This window comes from Callorhinchus milii, unplaced genomic scaffold, assembly GCF_018977255.1.
Source record: "Callorhinchus milii isolate IMCB2004 unplaced genomic scaffold, IMCB_Cmil_1.0 Scaffold28, whole genome shotgun sequence".
NCBI lineage: Eukaryota > Metazoa > Chordata > Chondrichthyes > Chimaeriformes > Callorhinchidae > Callorhinchus > Callorhinchus milii.
This window is the reverse complement of record NW_024704769.1, coordinates 763839-787356: the sequence shown is the minus strand read 5'-3', so window position 1 is coordinate 787356 and position 23518 is coordinate 763839. Positions and strand designations below refer to the sequence as shown.

At 47.2% G+C, this 23518-nt stretch overlaps 1 protein-coding gene across 1 annotated transcript in view; it reads left to right on the top strand.

Moving 5' to 3' along the window:
- kat6a (K(lysine) acetyltransferase 6A) overlaps window positions 1-23518 on the top strand; it is a 112056-nt gene that overhangs the window by 80951 nt on the left and 7587 nt on the right. Inside the window, exons 10-16 of the mRNA XM_042344563.1 lie at window positions 11377-11518; window positions 12104-12265; window positions 14010-14103; window positions 15341-15572; window positions 16135-16321; window positions 19093-19380; window positions 21851-22148. Of these exons, the coding sequence (XP_042200497.1) occupies window positions 11377-11518; window positions 12104-12265; window positions 14010-14103; window positions 15341-15572; window positions 16135-16321; window positions 19093-19380; window positions 21851-22148 (1403 nt within the window). The remainder of the gene's footprint in view (window positions 1-11376; window positions 11519-12103; window positions 12266-14009; window positions 14104-15340; window positions 15573-16134; window positions 16322-19092; window positions 19381-21850; window positions 22149-23518) is intronic.

Here is a 23518-nt window from a genome sequence, read left to right as displayed (position 1 = left end):
AAATGCCATTAAAGACTGAGGAGCTACTGTTCTTTGAGTATCACGTTGTCGCCATATTCCATCTGAACCCAAATGCATTCCTTCTTCCATCCATGTCCATACCTCTTCCTTAGAACATTCAGCTTGCATCTTAGCAATTTCCGCACGTAAGCTTTTAGCTTCTAACGATCGAATCCTACAACCGTCATCATCGGGTTGAGGAGTCCTTTCTGCAGCTCTCTTGGCCGCCTCGTCCGCTTTTGCATTACCTTTAGCTTCATCCGTGTTTTCCTTCGTGTGGGCTTTGCACTTAAGTATTGCCGCCTTAGATGGTTTACTCATTGCTTCCAGTAATGCCTGTACCTCTTTTCCATTACGAATGGGTGTACCGGTCGCGGTTAGGTATCCTCTGCGTCTCCAGATGCTTCCGAAGTCGTGAGCAACTCCAAATGCATAGCTTGAGTCGGTATAAATGTTTACTGTTTCCCCTTCAGCCAGATTGCAGGCTTCGGTGAGAGCCCTTAGCTCGGCTTACTGAGCTGATGTTCCAGCCGGGAGGCAACCACTACCTTCCATACTTGTGAGGGTGGTTACTGCCCATCCTGCCTTCCGAATTCCATCCTTCACCATGGACGAGCCATCGGTGAAAAATATCAAATCTGGGTTTTCTAAGGATTCTTCTTCGGCTTTCTCTTCAAAATCCTCCAGTAACATTACACAGTCATGTATGTCCGGTATGTTTTCCAAACAGTTAAGCAAATCTACTTGATTTTCGTCCGTTAGCCCTTCCACCTTTCCTCCCACCTTATGCTCCTCAGGAATCGGGAGCATAACTGCAGGGTTAGTCGGCGTAGCTCGCACCGAACGAAGGTTGGGGGCCTCGAGTATCGCTGTCTAGCGAGTCCATCTTGCAGAAGTAACCTGTAATACCCGATTCGTGGATAGCATGGCATACACAGAGTGACGGCATTCAACCGTTAGTTCTTGGTCAAGTACCAAACTGGCTGTCAGCGTGAACGGCTCTGCAAGTTGCTTCCATCGCACGGAGGCAACTTCCCCATCTACAGGCCACTGTGTCCAATTTGGAAGAATAGTAGCCAATGGGTCGTTGTTGATCACCGTGTTCCTGAGTAAGGACTGCTATCACAAAACCGTTTGTCTCATTGACGAAGAGAGTATAAGCTTTACCCGTATCCGGAATACCGAGGGCAGGTGCCGTTGCCAATGTATCCCAGAGATTTGTAAAGGTGACCAGCTGTTCCGAATTCAACTCGATGGAGTCTTTAGAAGCTTTTCTTCCCTTCAGAATGTCATTCAGCGGTTGGGCAAATTACAAAGTCCAAGAAACGATCTGAGTTCCTGAACCATGGAGGGTACTTTAGCATTGCGAATTGCCTCAGTACGATCTTGCGTGAGTTCTCGCTTTCCTTCTGAAATCTTCTGACCCAAGTAAATAACGGAATCTTGGGAAATTTGGGCTTTGGCATAACTCGCCTTACGGCCTTTGGAGTGTAAAAAATCCAGTAACGTTTAGATCTTTGTCATGATTGTCCTCAGTTTCAGAAGCAACGAGAATATCATTGACATATTGAATGATAGTAGACGAAGTATGGGGCATTTCCCGTAAGTGGTGCTGGAGAGCCATGTGAAATATGGTTGGACTGCTGTGGAACCCCTGAGGGAGCCGCGTCCATGTATTTTGCTGCTGTATTACTGTAAAAGCAAACCAAGGTTGAATTTCTTCAGCTAGTGGCACAGACCAGAAAGCATTTGACATGTCTATCACAGAAAATTATTTATCTTCTGGTTTCAACACGTTGAATATCGTTGAGGGGTCAGCTACCAACAGGGCCTTCTGATCAATACACTTGTTGGCTTCTCGGTAATCAATCGTTAAACGCCACGAGCCATTATGTTTCTTTACCAGCCACACTGGACTGTTGGAAGAGCTGTGTATCTTGACAAGCACTCCGTGTATTTCCAGTTGCTGGATATAGAATAGGATACCTTACATTGAGTGAGGATATTGCCTTGTACATGGGGGAGCTTTTCCCGTGAATACTACTGGTTTCATAGCCAAGCGACCACAGTCCGTCTTGGCCTTCGTCCAAATTGGATGATCTTTCAGCTGCTCTTCGCTGAGTGAGCGGAATGACCATGTTAGTAATTTTCCATCATTAAAATTAAGAGAGGCATTTATTCGTGACAAAATATCCAGGCCCAATAGGGGTTGTTGAATAGGTCCCACCCGTATAGATTCAACCATTTCACGGGGTCCGAACCCGATGATGGTGGGTATCGCTTGTCGTATCACCATCCATTCGCCGCCTGCACTATAAGCTGCTCGCGTTGACCCATTAAAAGAGAGGAGAGAAGCATACTGTGACGGGAGACAAGTTAATTCAGCTCCGGTGTCAAGCAGACAGTCAATGTCCTGATGGCCCACTCTCAAGGTAACATAAAGTCTGTCTTCCCTGTGGTGCAATAACAACAACAACAAGATTCCATTTATAGAGCGCCTTTCACGTTGGGAGGATCAATCCACGCCATCAATCCACAAGGAAGAGAGAGAGCGGGGGCTCTAAGCGTTTTTTGTCGTGGCAGCCAACAGAGCTTTCTGTTGCTTAGTTGACAAGTCACCAAATTGTTGTATCATGGATCTTGGTTTATCCTCATCGTCACTCTCGTTACCGTGCTGTTCCCGACGCCTTCCAACAGTTTTACCAACCGTTTTAACACGGCATGTTTTTGCCCAGTGTCCCTCCTTGCCGCACTTGTGACAATTTCCAGGACGTCGATAAGTTGGACCGTCTCTTGGGCGTCTCTCTCCCATTTGGAATGCTCGTAATTTTGCCGCTTGATCACGGTCCACTTGATTACATCGGGTAACCAGCGCAGTGAAAGTCACTCCATCTTCTTCCCAAGTAGGCATAGTAAGTTTCACCAACTTAGCAATCTCCGTTTTCAGTCCAGCCATAAAAGCCGCTTTTAAGGGTCCATTAGCCACTTGGCCCAACGCATCTGGACCGTCGTTACCAGCCAATCCGGAATGTTCTATCCATCCAGTCCGAAATTATCATCATACTGTCGCACCGACTCGGTATTTTCCTGCTGACAAGCTGCAATTTTACTTCAATCAATTCGAGCAGGACCTTGGTTACGGAGCCAAGTTTGAATAGCCGTCCATCCTGCTTCCAATGAAGCCCCTAATGGTCCCAGAGCTGCAGTTACTTGATCTTGCAGTAATCTGGCATCCCGGCCAGTTGCCATAACTGATAATATTTGCACCCCATCTTGTGGGTGTAAGCCGTAAATAGTACGCAGACGGTTAAGCTCCTCCCAAGTCTTCAGCGCACCTTTTCGAGGGTCAGATAGCGATTTAGACCATTTGTCAATTTTCTCAGGTTCCGCCGGCACTTGCACGTGATGTCCTGCCCATCCGTCATGAGCTCTCCGCAGGGAGCACGACCTCTCCCGGCAGTGCCATACCCTGTCTTAGCTGGTATCTCGTCACTACGGGTCTTAGTTGGACTGACGGAAGAGGGGGTCCCCGTGGATTGGGGCAGCAAGTTGACGGATCCCATGGATCACACTCGTTCTTTCTATTATAAGCCGGAGGGGCTGACGCAGGCAGCAATGGTGGATACAACGAGCCACGTTTAACAGATCCTCCACCGACATTACTTCTACCAGCCGCTTTGGACCGGATCACTTCAACTTTAACCTTTTCAATCTCAGCATTTTTACTGTCTTTCTGCTTGTGTTTTGTGTAGTAGTTCTGCCATTGCAGCCAACTGCTCCTTAGCTTTATTCATTTCAGCATCGTCGCTGACTTGTTGTAATCATTGCCAATCGGGTCTGAGACTCCCCTTTTAACACGGGTCATCTTACCCCATGCTTTCTGAGTGCTTGGCAGGGCCCACTGGCCGCTGCTTATGCCATACTTTTTTTCAATGCTTTCCTGTAATTCTTGGAGCTTTAAATTGGTCTGCAAAGTCTTAGTTAGTGTTTCCAACATTTCAGTCGAGTTTATCTCGGGAGGGGCCTGCCCTCCTTTAACTGCGGTTGGTTTACTTGAACCTTCCTTTGAACCTACCATTGTGCTAAATTTTGAGCCCGTGGGCCGTTTCAATGCCGAAGAGGATATCCAAAATCTGAAAAATAGGCTACTCAATTTTTAGCAAGCTTCAGTCTCGACCTTCGCACACGATTCTTTCAAGGATCACGAGAAAATTCAAACAGCTCAAGAGGATTCCTCACCTCAAGTCACGTCTGACTTTGTTACTGGGTCTTGGGATATCTATGTCCATTTTCTTATCTTCTGTGATCCTGCCGACTACGTCAGAATTGTTGGGTTACTTCTTAAACCGTCTCTATGTGTGTAAAATAATCTTCAGACTTCAGGTAGATTTCAAAAGTTCTTCTTTATTACCGCACTGCAAACGGGTTACAGTCCAGGCACACTCTTGTGGTTCGAACAAAGAATACTTGGCACACATTCCATATATAGGTATAATGCTCCAATCGCAATGCTGTAATTAAGTTTTGTGCCGACCACTCTAATACCACCCCCTTCCAGCTGTCTCTCATATCCCTAACTCCGTCTCTTCCCACTATCCTAATATGAACTTGTTATTCCGTTACTCTTTCCTGTCTTTGTTCCCCGTCCTTGAGCAGCAATCTGGTCCATTCCAGTTTAACCTACTCTATGCTGATTATAAGACCACTAGCCTGAGCAGTTTTTGTACAGGGTCACTATCAGTCATTCAGGCCAGAACTCCTGTTCTCCTTCAATTATCCTTTGTAAAATGTTGTCACAGAACAACACTAATTAAGGTTGAAACCAGTGCTGAAATTGCATTTAGATGCTGGCAGGATGCTTTGAGGTCATAACTGCAGAATAATTTAAGTCACTTGGTTCACAGAAAGGTGTAAGAAAATTACTTTGGGCTTCTATTGCAGAATTAAAAGCCATTTAATAATAATAATCCTGGCATTTGATACAGCATCTTATCACATCTTCGAGACATCCCAAAGTGCTTCACAGAATATACTTTAAAGTGAATTGACTTTTCTTTGGGCCGACACCCAGCAGCCAATTGCACACAGCAGCGTCCCACTGAATGATTGAGTGACCAAATTATTATTTTTTTTAAGTGACTATTATCCCCGGAAAAGCGATCCGCCAATCGGTAAACAGAGGTGTGTGCGTGGAATAAGGAAACTTGCCCAATGTTTCGCCCTGCCCGGGAATCGAACCAGGGTCCTCTCGCTTGTGAGACGAGTGCTCTAATCTGAGCTACAGGACAAGAGCCTGGCTTCAAAAAGTATTTTAGTGCGGATGATGATTGCTGTGAATGGGGAGCTCTGTATGTGGCATTCCAATGTGGGTTTAAGCTCTATAAACACTTTGCTATAGTGTCTGAGATTAGTAACAAGTTTCCAGCATTTTGGTTTTTCATCAGCACCTGTAAGAACCTCAGGGATTCCCTCAACACTAGTGTGAAAACCACTGGATAACTGACTCTCGTTTAATTGCTACCTTCATTTAATTAACTTGGTTAGCTCACCCATCTACCCCCGTACCCTCCTTGCCCCCCACACCTCCTGATCCCAAGCCCCAGCTCGGGTCTGAACCCCTCACTATCCAGCGTCTTGGGATGTCCTTCCGACATGAAAGGCGCAGTGTAAATGTCATTTGTTGTTGATTTCATTGCTGCTGTCAAATGTGCCCTGGAAATAAATAAATCAATATGTAGATCTGGCAATGCCACAGAACAAACCACTTGCCATTCACTCCCTTCACATTAAATTCCAATGCATTAAGTCACTCTCCCTTGCAGAGCATTCTGCCAGACTTAGCACTTTAATGGATAATGCTGACCCACTTGCACTGTTCCACACACTGAGTATTGTTCAGTCAAGCGAATGCCAATTCCCTTTTCACAATTGTCATATTGTCACAATTGTCACTGACTACAGGAGTCCTGTAGCTCAGTAGCTAGAGCACTCGCCTCACAAGCGAGAGACCTGGGTCCGATTCCCAGGCAGAGAAAAATCTCGGACAAGTTTCCTTACTCCACACGCCTGATAATAACCCCTCAAGAAAAAAAAATACAATAATAAAATTATAGTCACTTCAATCTACGACATTTTGTAAGACACTGCTGTGTGCAATTGGCTGTTGTGTTTTTCCCACAAATATACAGTCAATTCACTTTACAGTATATTCTGGGAAGCGCTTTGAAACGTCTAGAAGACGTGATAAGGCACTATATCAAATGCAAGAATTATTATTATTTTGCCAAACATGATCTGTTTCAACGAGGTTTACAACAACAACAAAATTACATTTATATAGGGCCTTTCACGTCGGGAGGACATCCCAAGGCGCTGGACAGACACTGTTTCGGACCCGAGTTGAGGGTCGGGGTGGGGGGCCGGGGAGGGCGGGGGGGAGGAAGCAGAGAGATCAAAAGCACGAACGAAGAAGAAGGTCTTGAGGTGGGTCTTGAAGATGGCGAGGGAGGGGGCAAGATGGAGGGACTGCAGGGTGGAGTTTCAGAGGGTGGGTGCAGAGTGGCAGAAGGTCCGCCCGCTGATAGTGGGGTGAGCGAGGCGGGGGACATGAAGCAGGCCAGAGCCCACTGAGCGGAGAGCATGAACGGGGTGGTAGGGGGTTAAGAGGTCGGAGAGGTAGGGGGGGCGCAAGACTATGGATGGCTTTGAAGAAGATGGGTCTTGAACTGTATCTCCTGTGGAAGGGGGAATGAGGAGGCCGACAAGCAGGGAGTTTGCTAGTCGAGCCTCGAAGTAATGAAGGTGTGTATGAGGGTTTTGGCGGCCTGCGGTGTGATGGCACGTATTTGGGGTAGAAAGGACAGTTGAGGGTCGAACAAGACCCCAAGGGTCCGGACTGACTTAGCGAGGTGGAGTGTATAACCATGGATAGTGACGCTGGAGGTGTGGAGGGGCTGACGGGGGCCAATCAGGAGAGCCTCGGTCTTGTTGACATTCAACTGAAGAAAGTTATTTCTCATCCAGGACTTGATGTCTGACAGGTATTCTGTCAGCACAGCAGCGGGTCCTGGAGTCAAGGGCGGAGGCAGAGAGATAGAGTTGGGTGTCATCCACATACATGAGGAAGTTGACCCTATGTCTGTGGATGATGTCACCAAGGGGAGCACATAGATGTTGAAGAAGAGGGGACCACGGACAGAGCCCTGAGGAACGCCGCACGAGACGGTTTATCCATGAACACTCACTCCAGTGTGTTTCACAGTGAAATAAAGGATTAAAAAACTTGTTAAAACAAACTTGTTAAATTACTTCATGGAAGTTTTCTATTCGATTTGAAACTCATCGAATAAAGTGACTCCAATTTTGGGTTGCAAGCTTCAGAGCATCTGACTATAAGTCAGAAAGAAATCTATAGATTAGTGGTGAAGCCACATTTGGAATATTGTGTGCAGCTTTGAGCATCTCAAAAACACACAAAAGTATTGGAGAGGGTGTTGAGAAGTGCAACAAGGAATCTTGGGGCCTTAATACTTAAATTATGAGTAGAGACTCATAGACAAACATGGTTTCTTATTGATGGAAGATGGTTGAGGGGAGTGTGGTGCAGGGATTTAAGAAGATTGGCCGTAACGTGGCTATTTTACTCAGATCAAGAGTGTAGAGTGTAAATAATAATAATAATCCTTGCATTTGATATAGCGCTTTAGACGTCTCAAAGAGCTTCACAGAATATACTGAATGATACAACAACAACAAATGACATTTACACAACACCTTTCACGTCAGGAGGACGTCTCAAGCTCTGGATAGTCAGGGATTTGGACCCAAGCTGGGGGTTGGGACCAGGAGGGGTGGAGGTCGGGGAGGTAGGGGAGAGTGACCAAAGGCGCGATCAAAGAGGAGGGTCTTGAGACAGGCCTTGAAGGAGCCAAGGAAGGGAACGAGGCGAAGGGACTGTGGGATGGAGTTCCAAAGGGTGAGTCAGAGAGGCAGAAGGCCCGATACTGGTGTCTAGCAGGAATATTTTTTCTGGAGTCATGGAAGTGTGGAAAGTCGCAATTAAGATATTTAACCAAGACCCTGTCTGCCTGTTCTGCTGGATATTAATGATTCCAACCCTACACTGTATGAAAGAAAAAAAGGGAGTTTTCCCAGTGTTCTGGTCAATCTCCCTTTCTACGATCCCAACCAAACACATCTTAATTGGCCTTTTATCTCCTTATTCTTTGTGAATTGCTGCTGGTATAGATTGCATGTTGTATTTGCCTATGGAATTCACTCCCACATCAAACTAACTTGCTACGTGAAGCACATTGGCCTTTGTCACTCTGCCCCACCCTCTGGAACTCCATCCCGCAGTCCCTCTGCCTCACCTTCTCCCTTGCCTCAAGACTCATCACAAGACCCTCCTCTTCGACCGTGCTTTCGATCTCCCTGCCCTCCATCCTTCCTGATCCTGACCCCCAGCTCAGGTCTGAAACTCTGTCCAGCGCCTTCGGACATGCTCCCGACATGAAAGACGCTTTACAAACATAATTTTGTTATTGCAGGTTATTCAGAACTCTGCAGCTCGTGTACTGTCCCGCACCAGGCTTCGCGACCACATCACTCCTTATCCTCCCTACAAGGCCATTCACGGCCTCGCTCCCTCCTACCTCTCCGACCTACTATCCCCCTACCTACCTGCCCGTATCCTCCGTTCCTCTGGCTCCGGTCTTCTCCACATCCCCCGCCCCAACCGCCCTACCATCGGTGGCCTTCAGCCTCTCAGCCCCGAGGCTTTGGAACTCCATCCCCAGTGCCTTCGCCGCCTCCTCCCTTTCCTCCTTCAAGCCCGGTCTCAAGACCTTTCTCTTTGACCTTCAGCCTTCAGCTCCCCTCTCGACTCTACCCCCTCCTCGCCCCCTCCCTTCCCTCCCCTCACCCTGACCATTTTCCCCCTCCCCGCTCCCTCCCTTCCCTCACCCTGACCATTTCCCCCCAATGCTCGGGTCCAAACCCAACTGTCCAGGCCTTGGGACGTCCTCCCGACGTGAAAGGCGCTCTATAAATGGAATCTTGTTGTTGTTGGAAAAGCGATCCACCAATATGCAAATATGTTGATATTGGAACTCAGTATTAGGAACTCACCACTTGCTGAGAGCAAGAGCTGTTCTTGCAGTGCTGAAGTCTTTGTGTTGGGTATCGTGGTTTAACTGTGCAACTGTTAAACTTGTTTACTGACGGATACACGCAGCATCCTGTCGATTAGACGGCTTGATTTAAGTTGTGTGTGGTTCACGTCAGTCTAATCTTCTGCGTAGTTACCCCCAGCTCTTATCTGGCCTGCCTTATAAAAATACACATTTCCTGACCGCAACTCCATCTATATTGTTACTGCGCCCACTCAGCTCAGGGACAGCTCACATGGTTAGAGACAAATTGTAAACAAAATGTTGCATTTGTTTTAAATTGTTATTTCACGCTCTCTACTTTCACATTGTGATGTGCCTATGTTATTCGGCCCAATGCAAGTTCCCCTCCCAGAACATTATTAATCCCCAGATTTTGGCCAAGCTCTCCTCAGGCAGTGATATCTTCCATTGGAGCCAATCGCTGCTCCCATGCTGACTGACCAAACTGCTTTGCTGCCCCATTAATTTAGAATTGTGGAATCTTACAGCACAGAAGGAGGCCATTCGGCCCATCGTGCCTGTGCTGCCTTTTTGAAAGAGCTATCCAACTCATCCAAGTCCCCCGCTCTTATCCCAACTAGTCCCACTCCCACCGCGCTCTCCCCATAGCCCTGTACATTTTTCCTTTTCAAGTACCTATCCAATTCCCTTTTGAAAGCTATTATTGAATCTGCTTCCATCACCCTTTCAGGCCGTGCGTACTAGACCGTAATAACTCTCTGGGTAGAATTTGTTTTCTCATCTCTCCTCAGGTTATCAACCTACCTGATACCTTCTTAAAGATTAAAATAGTACCGTACATGGGCAGCAGTTAATTGCATTCATACAATACAATACAAAATTACATTTGTAAAGCACCTATCAAGGTAGGAGATGTCCCAAGGTGCTGAGAAGGTATTCATGATAATAATAAAAATATTAATCCTTGTATGTGATACAGCACCTTATCACGTCTTCAGACGCCTCAAAGCGCTTCACAGGATATAATGTAAAGTGAATTGACTGTATATTTTGTGGGCGAGACCCAGCAGTCGTGATATGGTATAAAGTTCTGTGAACTTCCCAGAACGAGACAAAGCTGGAAAGGCTGTTAGTAGTGGTAGTGGTCTGTCTGGAGGCCCACAGTTCCAATTCACGTATACAAGTTATAAAATGGGTGAAGGGTCAAGAATACATTGGCTACACACTTTCCTGTGTATTTAACCTTACAAGTTGCCCCGACCTTTGACTGGTGGTCCTAAGAGCAGACGAGGCATTTTAATGAGCGGTGCGTAACCTGAGAGGATCTGGTTTATATTGCCTCTTATTGGTTTTTCCCCCATTTCTTACGAAGGTTGCCATCAGGATGCCATTTAGACGAGTCAAATGTCTCATAAAATGGTGTGTTTATTGCACACGGCAATCTTACATCACATTCTGAGTGTAACTGGGGTTTTGGCTCCAGCCTTTGCTGGGATTAAGAAGATGCTTTGTAGCTGGATGTTAAACTTCTGTTTATAGCATCTGTACATAGTGGTGGTTCTCAGTTGTAGAGGGATTAACCTGCCACCTAGTGAGCAGGAGAAATAATAATAATAAATTTAAGCATTGCATTTGATACAGCGCCTCATCACGTCTTCGAGACGTCTCAAAGCGTTTCACAGAATACACTGTAAAGTGATTTGACTGCATATTTTGTGGGCAAAATGTTTCAGAAATGCAATAAAATGCTTTGAAACAATATGTTTTAAGTGTATGGATGTCGGGTGAAAGCAAAATCAGGCTCACAATCTCAGCTGTGATCTCTCTTACCATACGCGACCCCCCCCACCCCCCATTGTTCAGTCCCCTGCCAGTGCTCACTGTCAAGGCAAACACTTGAATTGTGGCCGTTCGGGTCAATTGCTGGTGGATGAACCAAACAACAGCAAATCACATTAACACATATTGGGAAGACCTCCGAAGGCGCTGAATAGTCAGCAATTTGGACACGAGCTGGGGGTTGGGATTAGGAGGGTGACCGAAGGCGCAGTCGAAGAGGAGGGTTTTGAGACATGTCTTGAAGGAGGCAAGGGATGGAGCGAGGCAAAGGGACTGTGGGATGGACTTCCAAAGTGGATGGAATTGGGGTTGAATTAACCCGAGGACGCCGATGTTGTGATTTTGAATCATTAGATGTGTGACCAGAGCTGAAATTCCTCTTAAATCCCCCTGTCTGTTGCAGGCTACCCAAGCTCTACTTGTGTGAATTTTGCCTCAAGTACGTGAAGAGCAGAAGCATCCTGCAGCAGCACATGAGGAAATGCAACTGGTTCCACCCGCCAGCTAATGAGATTTATAGGAAAGACAAGATCTCAGTGTTTGAGGTGAGTATGTCTTAAGTGACGCAGATAAACAGCTTCTAAATTAAGCTTTGAGGTTTTATCAGGTGAGACTCCAGCAGTTACGGCAACGCACACTCTGGGGTCCCCCCCCAGCCTTGGCTCTCGCCAACCTGCGCCTAATACTTTCCAGAATTAGGTAAACAGGATGCAAATACTCCAGGGGGAGGGAGAGAGAGAGAGCGCATTCCATTCCAACCATCTATCTTTGGGATTTCCATGTGTAGGTGGGAAGTTTGGAATTATCAGCTTGGTTTGGAGACTGTTAAGCATGATGGGTTTCCGCATGTATCAGACCCCCTGCTGACCAACAAAAAAATTAAATTAAGAGGAAATTTAGGAATTTCCCACAATTCCTTGTGTTCCTTTAGACCTGACCCCCAACTCGGGTCTGAAACAATGGTTGTCCAGCGCCTTGGGACGTACTCCCGACGTGAAGGCGCTACACAAATCTAATTTTGTTGTGTTCGATTATGGGTACAATTGTCAGGTGGAATTTCGGGGACTGTGATCATCTTTCTGTGCTTGGATCCCACATGGGTTTAATGGCTGGCCTTCCTTTCTGTGCAGGTGGACGGAAACATCAGTACCATATACTGCCAGAACCTGTGCCTCCTGGCTAAACTCTTCCTGGACCACAAGACCTTGTACTATGACGTGGAGCCTTTCCTGTTCTATGTGCTCACACAGAACGACTCCAAGGGCTGTCACCTTGTGGGCTACTTCTCCAAGGTGACTGAGCCTGTTTTTAACGCTATCACCCCAGTTCTCGCCAGGCTCCACTGACTCTCCATTACACACACTAAACTCCGTACTCCCATCACCCCAGTCCTCGTCAGGCTCCTTTGGCTCTCTATCATCGAACAGTTGATTTGAAAATCCTCACACCTGTTTTCAAATCCCTTCATGCCCTGGCACCTCCCTACCGCTCCGACTTGCTCACCCCCCAACCCACTACCTGCTGCTTCCACTCAACTGGCTCCGGCCTCTTGCTTGTCCCTTGTGCCCTCCGTTCCACCGTTGGTAGCCGGCCCTTCAGCCACTACACTCCAAAACTCTGGAACACTCCCTCAATCCCTCCATCTTGCCCTCTCCTTCCCTAACTTCATGTCACCCCCGAAGACCTTCCTCTTCGCCCGTGCCTACGGTCATTTCCCCCCGGCTTGGCATTGTGCTCTGCCACTGTCAAGGGCTCTGGGACGCTACCCTGCGTGAGGCGCTGTGTAAATGCAAGTTGCTATTGCTGTTATTTGTGAGCCATGTGGCATTGACAGCGCCATTCACTGATGATCAAAAGCTGAGGTTGAATTCTAAACATAGGAACAGGAGGAGGCCATTCAGCCCCTCGAGCCTGTTCCACCATTCTGTTAGATCATGGCTGATCTGTTCCTCAACTCCAATTTCCCGCCTTTGCCCCGTATCCCTTGGTACCCTGACCTCACAGACATCTCTCCACCTCAGTCTTGAAAATTTGAATGAATTCAGCCATAATCCAACGCCTTTTGGGGGAGGGAGCAGCGGATGGTTGAGTGGGGGGTAAGCAGATCGGAGAGGTAGGGAGGGGCGAGGGCCTGAAGAGATTTGAAAACGAGTGAGGATCTTCAGATGACCTCCTTTGGCCCGGTGGCTAGGCTGATCTAGTAGTGAGGTGGACGTCAAGAGTTGTGAGGAGCGCCGCTCTGTGGTGTCAGCTGTTAATGCAAACAGCGTGTGAAGAAACATAAAGACAGGAGGAGGCTATTCAGCACCTCGAGCCTATTGTGTCATTCTATTGGATCATGGCTGATCTGTACCTCAAGTCCAGTTACCTGCCCTTGCCCCATATCCCTTAAAACCCTGACCTAACAAACAGCTCTCCACCTCCGTCTTGAAAATGTGAATAGATCCAGCCATAATCCACAGATTTTATGGGGAGTGAAACACTCAGGAAATTAAACTTCTGGCAGGAAATATTTGTGACTCCTTTAAATTACGTTAATCAATAAAAAAAGAAAAACTCCCCACAGCAGCTGGAACACTTCCAGCAATTCCAGATTATAAATTGCCCTTTTGTATAAAAAGCAGCAACCTGAATATACAGTTGAAATAAGGAGTCCAGGAAATAAGGAGCCAAGATTTTCCTGGCAAGCCTAAACACATTATGGTAAAGCCTGGGAACTTTCTGCCCTGAACCGGAGGTGGTGGGAAAGTTTTTCTGTAGGTAATAATCCCTCCAAAAAAAAATCAAAAAATAATAATAATGATTGGTCACTCAACCCGCAGCTGTTTATGAGACACTGCGGTGCGCAATTGGCTGCCGTGTTTTGCCCACAACATATAAAGTGAATACACTTTACAGTTTATTCTGTGAAGCGCTTTGAGATGTCTCACAGACGTGTTAAGGCGCCTTATCAAATGCAAGGATTATTAATATTCTGTGCGATGGTGTTTTGCGTTGATATTTGACTGTGTTCCTTTTCCCTCCCACGATATTCAGGAGAAACATTGCCAACAGAAGTACAATGTGTCCTGCATCATGATTCTTCCACAATACCAGCGCAAGGGATATGGACGGTTTCTCATTGACTTCAGTGAGTGGCTCTTGCCCGCACTTCAGAAACAATCATAGGATCATAGAATCTTACCGTACAGAAGGAGCCTATTTAGTCCATCGTGCCACTTTGAAAAAGCTTTCTAACTAGCGCCACTCACGTGCTCTTACCCCGTAGCTCTCGCCTTACAAGTGAGAGACCTGGGTTCGATTTCCAGCAGGGCAGGGTGAAATCTTAGGCAAGTTTCCTTACTCCACACGCCTGATAATCCCTCAAGAAAAAAAACTATAATAATTTGGTCACTCAATCTATGACTGCTGTGCGCAATTGGCTGCCGCGTTTCACCCACAAATATACAGTCAGTTCACTTTACAGTGTATCCGATGAAGCATTTTGAGATGTCTCGAAGATGTGAAAAGAGCTATCTCAAATACAAGGATTATTATCCAGCTCTGTACATTTTTCCTTTTCAAGTACCTATCCAATTCCCTTTTGAAAGCTACTATCGAATCTATTTCCTTTCAGGCAGTGCATTCCAGACCGTTACAACTCTCTCGGTAAAAAGATTTCTGCTCGTCTCTCTAGTTCTTTTGCCAATTATTTTAAATCTATGTCCTTTGGTTACCGACACTCCCATCTGGCAGAGGAAAGTTTCTCCCTAGCTATTTGTATCAAAACCCCTTATAATTTTGAACACCTTTTAAATCTTTCCTCAACCTTCTCTGCTCTGAGGAGAACAATTCCAGCCTCTCTAGTCTCTGCACATAATTGAACTCCCTCATCCCCAAACCTCTTTGAATAAAGTATATTTTCCCATCAGGTCATTGCCACTTAAGGCAGTGCAAGTCACTGGCCTCGGCTCTTTATTAAAACCAATCCCGTAGCTTAGTCCAAATGAGAGGATCCGGGTTTGATTCCCCGGTAGGGCAAAACCATAGGCAAGTTTCCTTACTCCACACACACACGCCTCTGTTTACCTAGCAGAAAGTAGGAACTAGATTGTTACTCGATTGGTGGGGGTAATAATCCCTTTAAAATAAATTTTAAAAATAATTTGGTCACTCAATCCACGGCTGTTTGTGGGACGCTGCTGTGCACAATTGGCTGCCGTGTTTTGCACACAAAATATACAGTCAATTCACTTTACAGTGTATTCTGTGAAGCGCTTTGAGATGTCTCGACATGATAAGGCGCTGAATCAAATGCGAGGATTATTATTATTGATTATTATTATTATGAAGGGTAACGTGCACAAAATACCCTTTCCTTTTCTCAGGTTATCTGCTGTCAAAGCGGGAGGGGCAGGCCGGTTCCCCGGAGAAGCCCCTGTCAGACCTAGGCCGCCTCTCCTACATGGCGTACTGGAAGAGCGTGATCTTGGAGTGCCTTTACCACTGCCGTGACAAGCAGCTCAGCATCAAGAAACTCAGCAAACTGTCAGGGATCTGCCCCCAGGACATCACCACCAGCCTGCACCACCTGAAGATGTTGCAGTTCCGAACTGACCGGTACGTACCTCGGCAGCACTGCCCTCATAATGTCTCCCCGCCCCTCCTCTAACCTGCTAATAAGCACCAAAGTTTGTGGAGTCCAGTAGCTCAGTGGTTAGAGCTCTCGCCTCGCAAGCGAGAGGAATCGAGATCGATTCCTGGGCAGGGCGAAACCTTGGGCAAATTTCCTTACTCCACACACACACACACACACACCGATGTTTACCAGCAGTCAATAGGAACCCGGTTGTTAGTCGATTGGCAGATCGCTTTTCTAGGGATTAATAATCCCTTCAAATTAAAATAAATAAAAAATTATAATAATTTGGTCAAATTCAATCCACGACTGTTTGTGGGGATGCTGCTGTACGCCATTGACTGCTATATTTGGCCCACAAAATATCCAGTCACTACACTTTGCAGTGTATCCTGTGAAGTGCTTTGAGAGGACTCGACAACGTGTTAAGGCGCTTTGTCAAACACCGGTTCAGCAGGAACCGTGGGAGCACGAACCGTTTCACAGGATCCTTTTATCTCACGGATGACTTCCTCTTTAACACTTTGTTTTGTTACGTACCAGGTTTCTGGTTATTCGTCGGGAAAAGCTGATCCAGGATCACATGATCAAGCTGCGAGCAAACCCACGGCACCCGGAGGTGGAGCCCGACAGCCTGCGCTGGACCCCACTCATCTTCACCAACTCCGTCGTCTCCGAGGAGGAGGAAGAAGAGGAGGAGGAAGAGGAAGACGAGACTCCGGCACCAAAGGTGAGAGTACTCAAAGAGCAAACTTACTTTACAGTGTAACCTGTGAAGCGCTTTGAGACATCTTGAAGACATGATAAGGCGCTGGGTCAAATGCGAGGATTATTATATTATTATCGTCGTCACAAAACTTGGAGGGGAAAAAAAGAGTCATTTTATCTTCGCTAAGTCACCTGTACGAATTCCCATCACGGAGAACTGGTTTTCGATAACAACTTGACAGTGTCAGAGCATGACACCGAGCTGGGGGGGAGGTGACCGTAGGCACGATCAAAAGGAATATCTTCAGGCCCAACCTGAAGATGGGGAAGGAGGAGACAAGGCAGAGGGACAGAGGAAGAGTGTTCCAGACTTCCGCGCCTTAATGGTTGAAAGCATTTCGCTCACAAAATACACAGTCAATTCACTTTACAGTATGTTCTCTCTGTGTGTATATATATTCAGTGTATAATAATTAATAATCCTTGCACTTGATACAGCGCCTTATCATATCTTCAAAGTGCTTCACAGAATATACTGTAAAGTGAATTGACTGGATATTTTGTGGGCCAAACGCAGCATTCAATTGCGCACAGCAGTGTCCCTCCCCACAAACAGTTGTGGGTTGAGTGACCAAATTATTATTATTTTTTGAAGGAATTATTATCCCTGGAAAGTCAATCATTAGCAACTGATCAAGTTCTTTGTGGAGAATGTAGAAGCACACGGTTGTCCATCAGATGGCAGCAGAAACACAAGTAATTGTGTGCTCTGTGTCCTCGGTTGTACAGAGGTTGGGAGTGGATTGAACGAGGTTCAGTGCTCCGACGTGTAATTACATTGGTGCATTCGAACTGAGGCCAAACAGCCTTTTAGTCACACAAATAAATGATGACGTTTAGTCAAGCTTTAATAGCTTTGAGTGGCCCGTGCTCTCCGAATCAGCCATAGGAATCGTGAGGAGAGAACAGAGTTTGAGTTGTGTTGCAAAGAGCAAAGACTTTTTCCCCTCTATCTCTGCTGTAATAATGATAATAATAATCTTGACAGTATGGTTCTGTGAAGCACTTTGAGTCGTCTCCACGACATGATAAGGTGCTATATCAAATGCAAGGATTATTATCATGATAGTTAACACAAAGCAGCCTGAAAAATTCACCTTTCTGTGGCTGTGGGCCTATTTTCACATGTGGAAAAAAAAAACTCAGTGAAACTGATGATTTTTTGTTGTAATCTGTGGATGCAGCCAAAACGCTGTAAACTAAACTCTTCTACAACCACCAACTTCAAAACAGCAACAACAAAATTATATATGTATAGAGCCTCTCACGTCGGGAGGACGTCCCAAGACACTGGACAATCAGTGTTTTGGACCCTAGCCGGGGGTCGGGATCGGTAAGGGTGAAGAGCAGGGGAGGAAGGAGGGTGACCAAAGGCACGGTCGAAAAGGAGGGTCTTGAGATGGGTCTTGAAGAAGGCAAGGGAGGGTGTGAGCCTGCGGGATGGGAGTTCCAGAGGTTGGGGGCAGAATGTCCACCCGCCAATGGTGAGGTAGGGGGACGTGAAGCAGGCTGGAGGCAGCGGGCAGGGTGGTAGGGGTTAGGAGGTCGCAGAGGTAGGGGGGAGTGAGGCCATGGAGGGCTTTGAAGGTGAGGACCAAGATCTTGAACTTTATCCTCTGTGTGATGGGGAACCAGTGGAGTTGAGCGTGGATGGGGGTGATAGGGTCATGGAGCTTCGTGTGGAAGAGGACACGGGCTGCAGAGTTCTGGATGATCTGCAGCCTGTGGTGGGAGGAGTTGGAGTTTGCATAGTCGAGCCTGGATATTGTGAATGTGTGTATGAGGGTTTCAACAGCCTGCAGTGTGAGATACTGACGGAGCCGGGTGATGTTTCGGAGGTGGTGGAAGGCAGAGCGGGTCATTGCACAGATGTGGGGTAGAAAGGATAGTTGAGGGTCACAGACGCTAAGGTTCCAGACTGGCTTAACAAGATGGAATGTGCAACCATGGATGGTGATGCTGTCGGTGCCTGAGGAGGCGCTGACGAGTGCCGATCAGGAGGGTCTTGGTCTTGTTGTCGTTCAACTGTAGAAAGTTTGCCCTCATCCAGGACTTGATATCTGACAGACATTCTGTCAGCACAGCAGTGGGTCCTGGGTTGAGAGTGGAGGCAGAGAGATACATTTGGGTGTTATCCGCATATATGTGGAAGTTGACCCCATGTCTGCGGATGATGTCACTGAGGGGGAGCATATAGATTTTGGAGAGGAGGGGACCGAGGACAGAGCCCTGAGGAATGCGTCATGAAATGGTGCGGGGATTAGAGGAGAAACCGCTTGTGGAGATGAAGTGCAGGCGGTGTGAGAGGTACGAGCTGAACCAGTCAAGGACAGAACCATGAAGGTTGAGGTGAGAGGAAAGGCGGTGGAAGGGAATGGAGTGGTCAACGGTATCGAAAGTCACAGAGAGGTCAAGGAGGACGAGGCAGAGGGCCAAAATGTATATTTGTAACCTCACTCTCTCAGTGAAACAAAACAAACCGTGTGCCCCCGCCCTGTAGATTTTATAATACTAATCCTTGCATTTGATACGGCGCCTTATCACGTTTTTGAGAAGTCTAAAAGCGCTTCACAGAATATACTGTAAAATGGATTGACCGTATATTTTGTGGGTGAAACACGGCGGCCAATTGCCCACAGCAGTGGCCAACACACAGTTGTATTGTGTTTCTTACTGGGATTTTCTGACAGGCTGTTTGTTCACTTTAATTTTAAATGTGTTTCATGTCAAAAGAAACAGAGTGGAAACACCAGCGACTTGTGGGAAAAGAAAGAGGTGAACGGTTACACAGCCGTGCAGAACGGCAGGCAAGCAGCAGCTAGTGGGACAGCCTGTAAGAACCGCCTGGACTGCTCAGCGGGCAGCATTCCTGTCAACAGCGAGAGCAAGAGAAAGCCTTTGAGCGAGAGCAGTGAGGAAGAGGAGGATGAGGACGACTACGAGGAGGAAGAGGACGATGACACGAGACCCAGCTCTCCCCCTGTGCTCACCAAACCAGCACTGCGTGGGGTAAAGAGAAAGGTAAGGTTGTGCTGTGTGCGCGTGTATGTGTGTGTGTGTTTCTAACCTATCTCCTTTGGTCTCCTTGTGCCTTTGTACATTGCCTCCACGACCTTGCCCCTTCCTACCTCAGTGACCTGCTAAACACTTATCAACCCGTCTATTCTCTGCTCCACACCCCCCGCCCACCCCACCCCACCATCAGCGGCCGAGCCTTCAGCCTCTCTGGCCCACCCTCTGGAACTCCATCCCACATTCACTTTGCCTCCCTCTCTCCCTTCCCTTCGGGTCCAAATCCTTGACTGTCCAGCGCTTTGGGGTGTCCTCCCGATGTGAAAGGTGCGTGTAAATGTCATTTTGTATTGTATTGTTGGATAGTGCTTGCGCAGGGACAGGGAACACTGGACAGGTTTGAGCGGGAACGTGTATGCTCTCAGTTGTTACGGCAATGGTGTCTGGGCCTGGCACAGTGGTAACGCTCTCGCCTCCGAGTCAGAAAGTTGTGGATTGGAATCACATCATCTAAATTGACTAATGCAGCGCTGGGGAGAGTGTTACATTATCGGAGGTGCCATTCTTCGGATGAGACATTAAACCGTCTGCCTATTCAGGTCAATGTTAAAGATCGCTATTCGTAACCAGAAGGGAGTTGCTCTTTCCTGGTATCCTGGCCAACAATCTCCCAAAATAAAATTGGTCGCTCACTCCGTGCCTGTTTGCAACTGGCGTTTCACCCACAAGTCAATCCACTTTACAGCATATCCTGTGAAGCGCTTTGACACATCTTGACGACATGATAAGGCGCAGTATCAATTAGTAGAAAGATGTAGTTGAGAGGAACCTCAACACAACTGTGTTAAGAACAGGGAAATGGGATTAAAATAGAGAACGAAAATATGACAATGCTGCTAAGTTCAGGATGTTGGTATATTCCCCGGCGACACAGAATATGTGATAGATCTTTTAAAGCGTAGTCAGGAGTTTCTTGTTTGCAAATTGAGCAAAAAACCTCAACTCACCTCCATCTATCTACCTCTATCACTGCTGTCACAGGACAAGCAATGAGACAGCCATACTCGCACACTTTCAGGTCACTTGAGGACAATGTTATTCAGGATAACCGTGAAGTGTATGATGAACTTCAAGGGACTTTTTTTTTAACCGCTATCAATTTGTTTTAATTTTCTAGTTTAAATTTGCTGTATTGGGCCCTCACTGCCCACCGTTCCCCCTCACTTACACAGTAACCCAGGAGTCTGTGAATAAATGCTGGCAGAACTTCACAATAACTTTGGTACAAATCACAACAATAACTTGCATTTACACAGCACCCCCTCATGCAGGGCAGCGTCCCAGAGCGCTTGAGCATGCTGATGAGCCGGGGAGGGCGAGCCGGGGAGGTGACCGTAGGCACGATCGAAGAGGAAGGCCTTCAGGTGCGACCTGAAGATGGGGAAGGAGATGAAAAGGCGGAGAGATTGAGGGAGGGAGTTCCAGAGTTTCGGAGCATTGTGTCTGAAAGCGCGGAAAGCTCACCACTGTAATCCCTGCCTAGTTGGAAGAGTCACTTTGCCCATGTAGCCTGTTTTGCCGATTGATTAGATCATGGCAGGTCATTATTAATAATGCTGAAGGCCCGGCCACCGATGGTAGGGCGGTTGGGGCGGGGGATGTGGAGCAGACCGGAGCCAGAGGAACAGAGGGTACGGGTAGGTAGGGGGATAGTAGGTCGGAGAGGTAGGAGGGAGCGAGGCCGTGAATGGCCTTGTAGGTGAGGATGAGTGAGTGACCAAATTATTATTTATTATTGATTTTTTTGGAGGGATTATTACCCCCAGAAAGCGATCCACCAATCAACTAACAACCAGGTTCCTTCTACAACAGCAACAAAATTACATTTATGTAGCGCCTTTCATGTTGGGTGGACGCCCCAAGGCGCTGGACAGTCAGTATTTCGGACCCGAGCTGGGATCGTGGAGGGCGGTGGGCAGGGGGGGAAAGGAGGGTGATCGAAGGCACGGTCGAAGAGGAGGGTTTTGAGATGGATCGTGAAGGAGGCAAAGGAGGGGGCTCGGCGGAGGGACTGCAGGATGGCGTTCCAGGGGGTGGGGGCAGAGTGGCCCATCTGCCAATGGTCGTGCGGGCGAGGCGGAGGACATGAAGCACGCCGTAGCCTGATGAGCGGAGGGAGCGGGCAGGTTGGTAGGGGGTTAGGAGGTCGCAGAGGTAGGGGAGCAAGGCCATGAAGGTGAGGATCAGGATCTTGAACTGTCTCCTCTGTGTGATTCTTACTTACTGCTCGGTAAATAGAGGCGCGCGCGTGTGTGTGGAGTAAGGAAACTTGCCCAACGTTTTTCGCTGCCCTTCTGGGAATCGAACCCGGGTCGTCTCGCTTGCGAGGCGAGCGCTCTAACCACTGAGCTACAGGGACTATACGGTGCCTTATTATGTTTGCGGTGCACTTATTCTGTAACTTAACTTCTCTCCACAGAGGGTGATTATTCATCGGAAGAAACGGGGTCGTAAACGCAAACAGCACAACAGCAGCGTGGTGACGGAGACCATCTCGGAGACCACCGAGGTGCTGGACGAGCCCTTCGACGACTCTGACACCGAGCGACCGATGCCTCACCTGGAGCCCACCTTCGAGCTGGAGGAGGACGAGAGAAACGAGAAGGAACATCGAGGTGGCCGCGTCTTCAGGAGCCTGTCGCCTAGCGCTGTCGTACGCAAACGCACTTCCTCCAAGCGGAAGGTGGTGGAGAACGGGGTCCCCAAGCAAGCAGAAGGTATTTATTTGAGTGACCGAGGTTGACCTAAATGCCTATTGCCCCTTGATGCTGGGTGTGGCACGGGGTTGCTACCTTTTACGTAAAAAATAATAATCATTTGGTCACTTCATCCCACGACTGTTTGTGGGGACGCTGCTGTGCGCAATTGGCTGCCACGTCTCACCCACAAAATACAGTCAGTTCACTTTACAGTACATACTGAAGATTTGAAACGTCTCGAAGACGCGATAAGGCGCTATAACAAATGCAAGAATTATTATTATTTTATATCACATAAGAACTTTTCACCCAGAGAGTTGTTGCAGTCTGGAACGCACTGCCTTTCAAAAGGGAATTGGATAGGAAAGGGAGTGGGACTACTTGGGGTAAGAGCAAGCGGGGGAGTGGAACTAGTTGAGATAAGATTGGGGAATGTGACTAGTTGCGTAATTCTTTCAAAGACTTGGCACAGGCACGAATGGCCTTCTTCTGTGCTGGCAGACTCGATGATTCTATGAATTTCTATGAAAGAAGACCAAGGTCCATCCAGTTCACCTTCCACCAGTCATATGCACGTCATATGCACGTTATGTATCCCAAACTACATCCCACGATATTATTTCCGAACAGAAATCTGTTTTAATTTGCTTCTGAAAGGATCAACGCTTTCTGCTTCCACCATCTTGTCTCCCGAGGGAGCCTGTTCCTTACATTTACTACTCGCTCAGCCCTTTTCTCAGCCCTGGTTGCACAGATGTGTGAAACAAGAACTTTGATTGATAGTACATTAAAGAGAGCTTGCTTTCATGTGGAGCTGGCTTACAGCAAGGATATGGAGAAAGCGCGGGGGAGTGGATCTAGTTGGTAGCTCTTTTAAAGAGCCAGCCAAGGCACAATGGGCCGAATGGCCTTCTTCTGTGCTGTAATATTCTATGATTCTAGTGGAGTATTGCAGCTCAGTGGTCAGAGAACTCACCTTGTAAACGAGAGACCTGGTTTGATTCTGGACAGAGCAAAACCTTGGGCAAGTTTCCTTATCCCACACGCCTGATAATAATCCCTCAAGAAAAAAATAATAAAATTATGTTACTTCAAAATTATGGTAACTTTAATCAATGGCTGTTTGTGGGACACTGCTGTGTGCAATTGGCTCCCGCATTTCGCCGACAAATATACAGTCAATCCATTTTACAGTATATTCTGTGAAGCGTTTTAAGATGTCTCGAAGACGTGAATAAGTGTTATATCAAATGCACAAGAATTTGATTGCCATTGTTTCTGTTTTCAGTTAACGGAAGCAATGATTGTAATCCAGACTGCAGCACTGCTTGTTGCATGCTTTCTGACGCCTCTGTTTTCACTTTTTGTCCCCCCATTTTGTCTTGTTT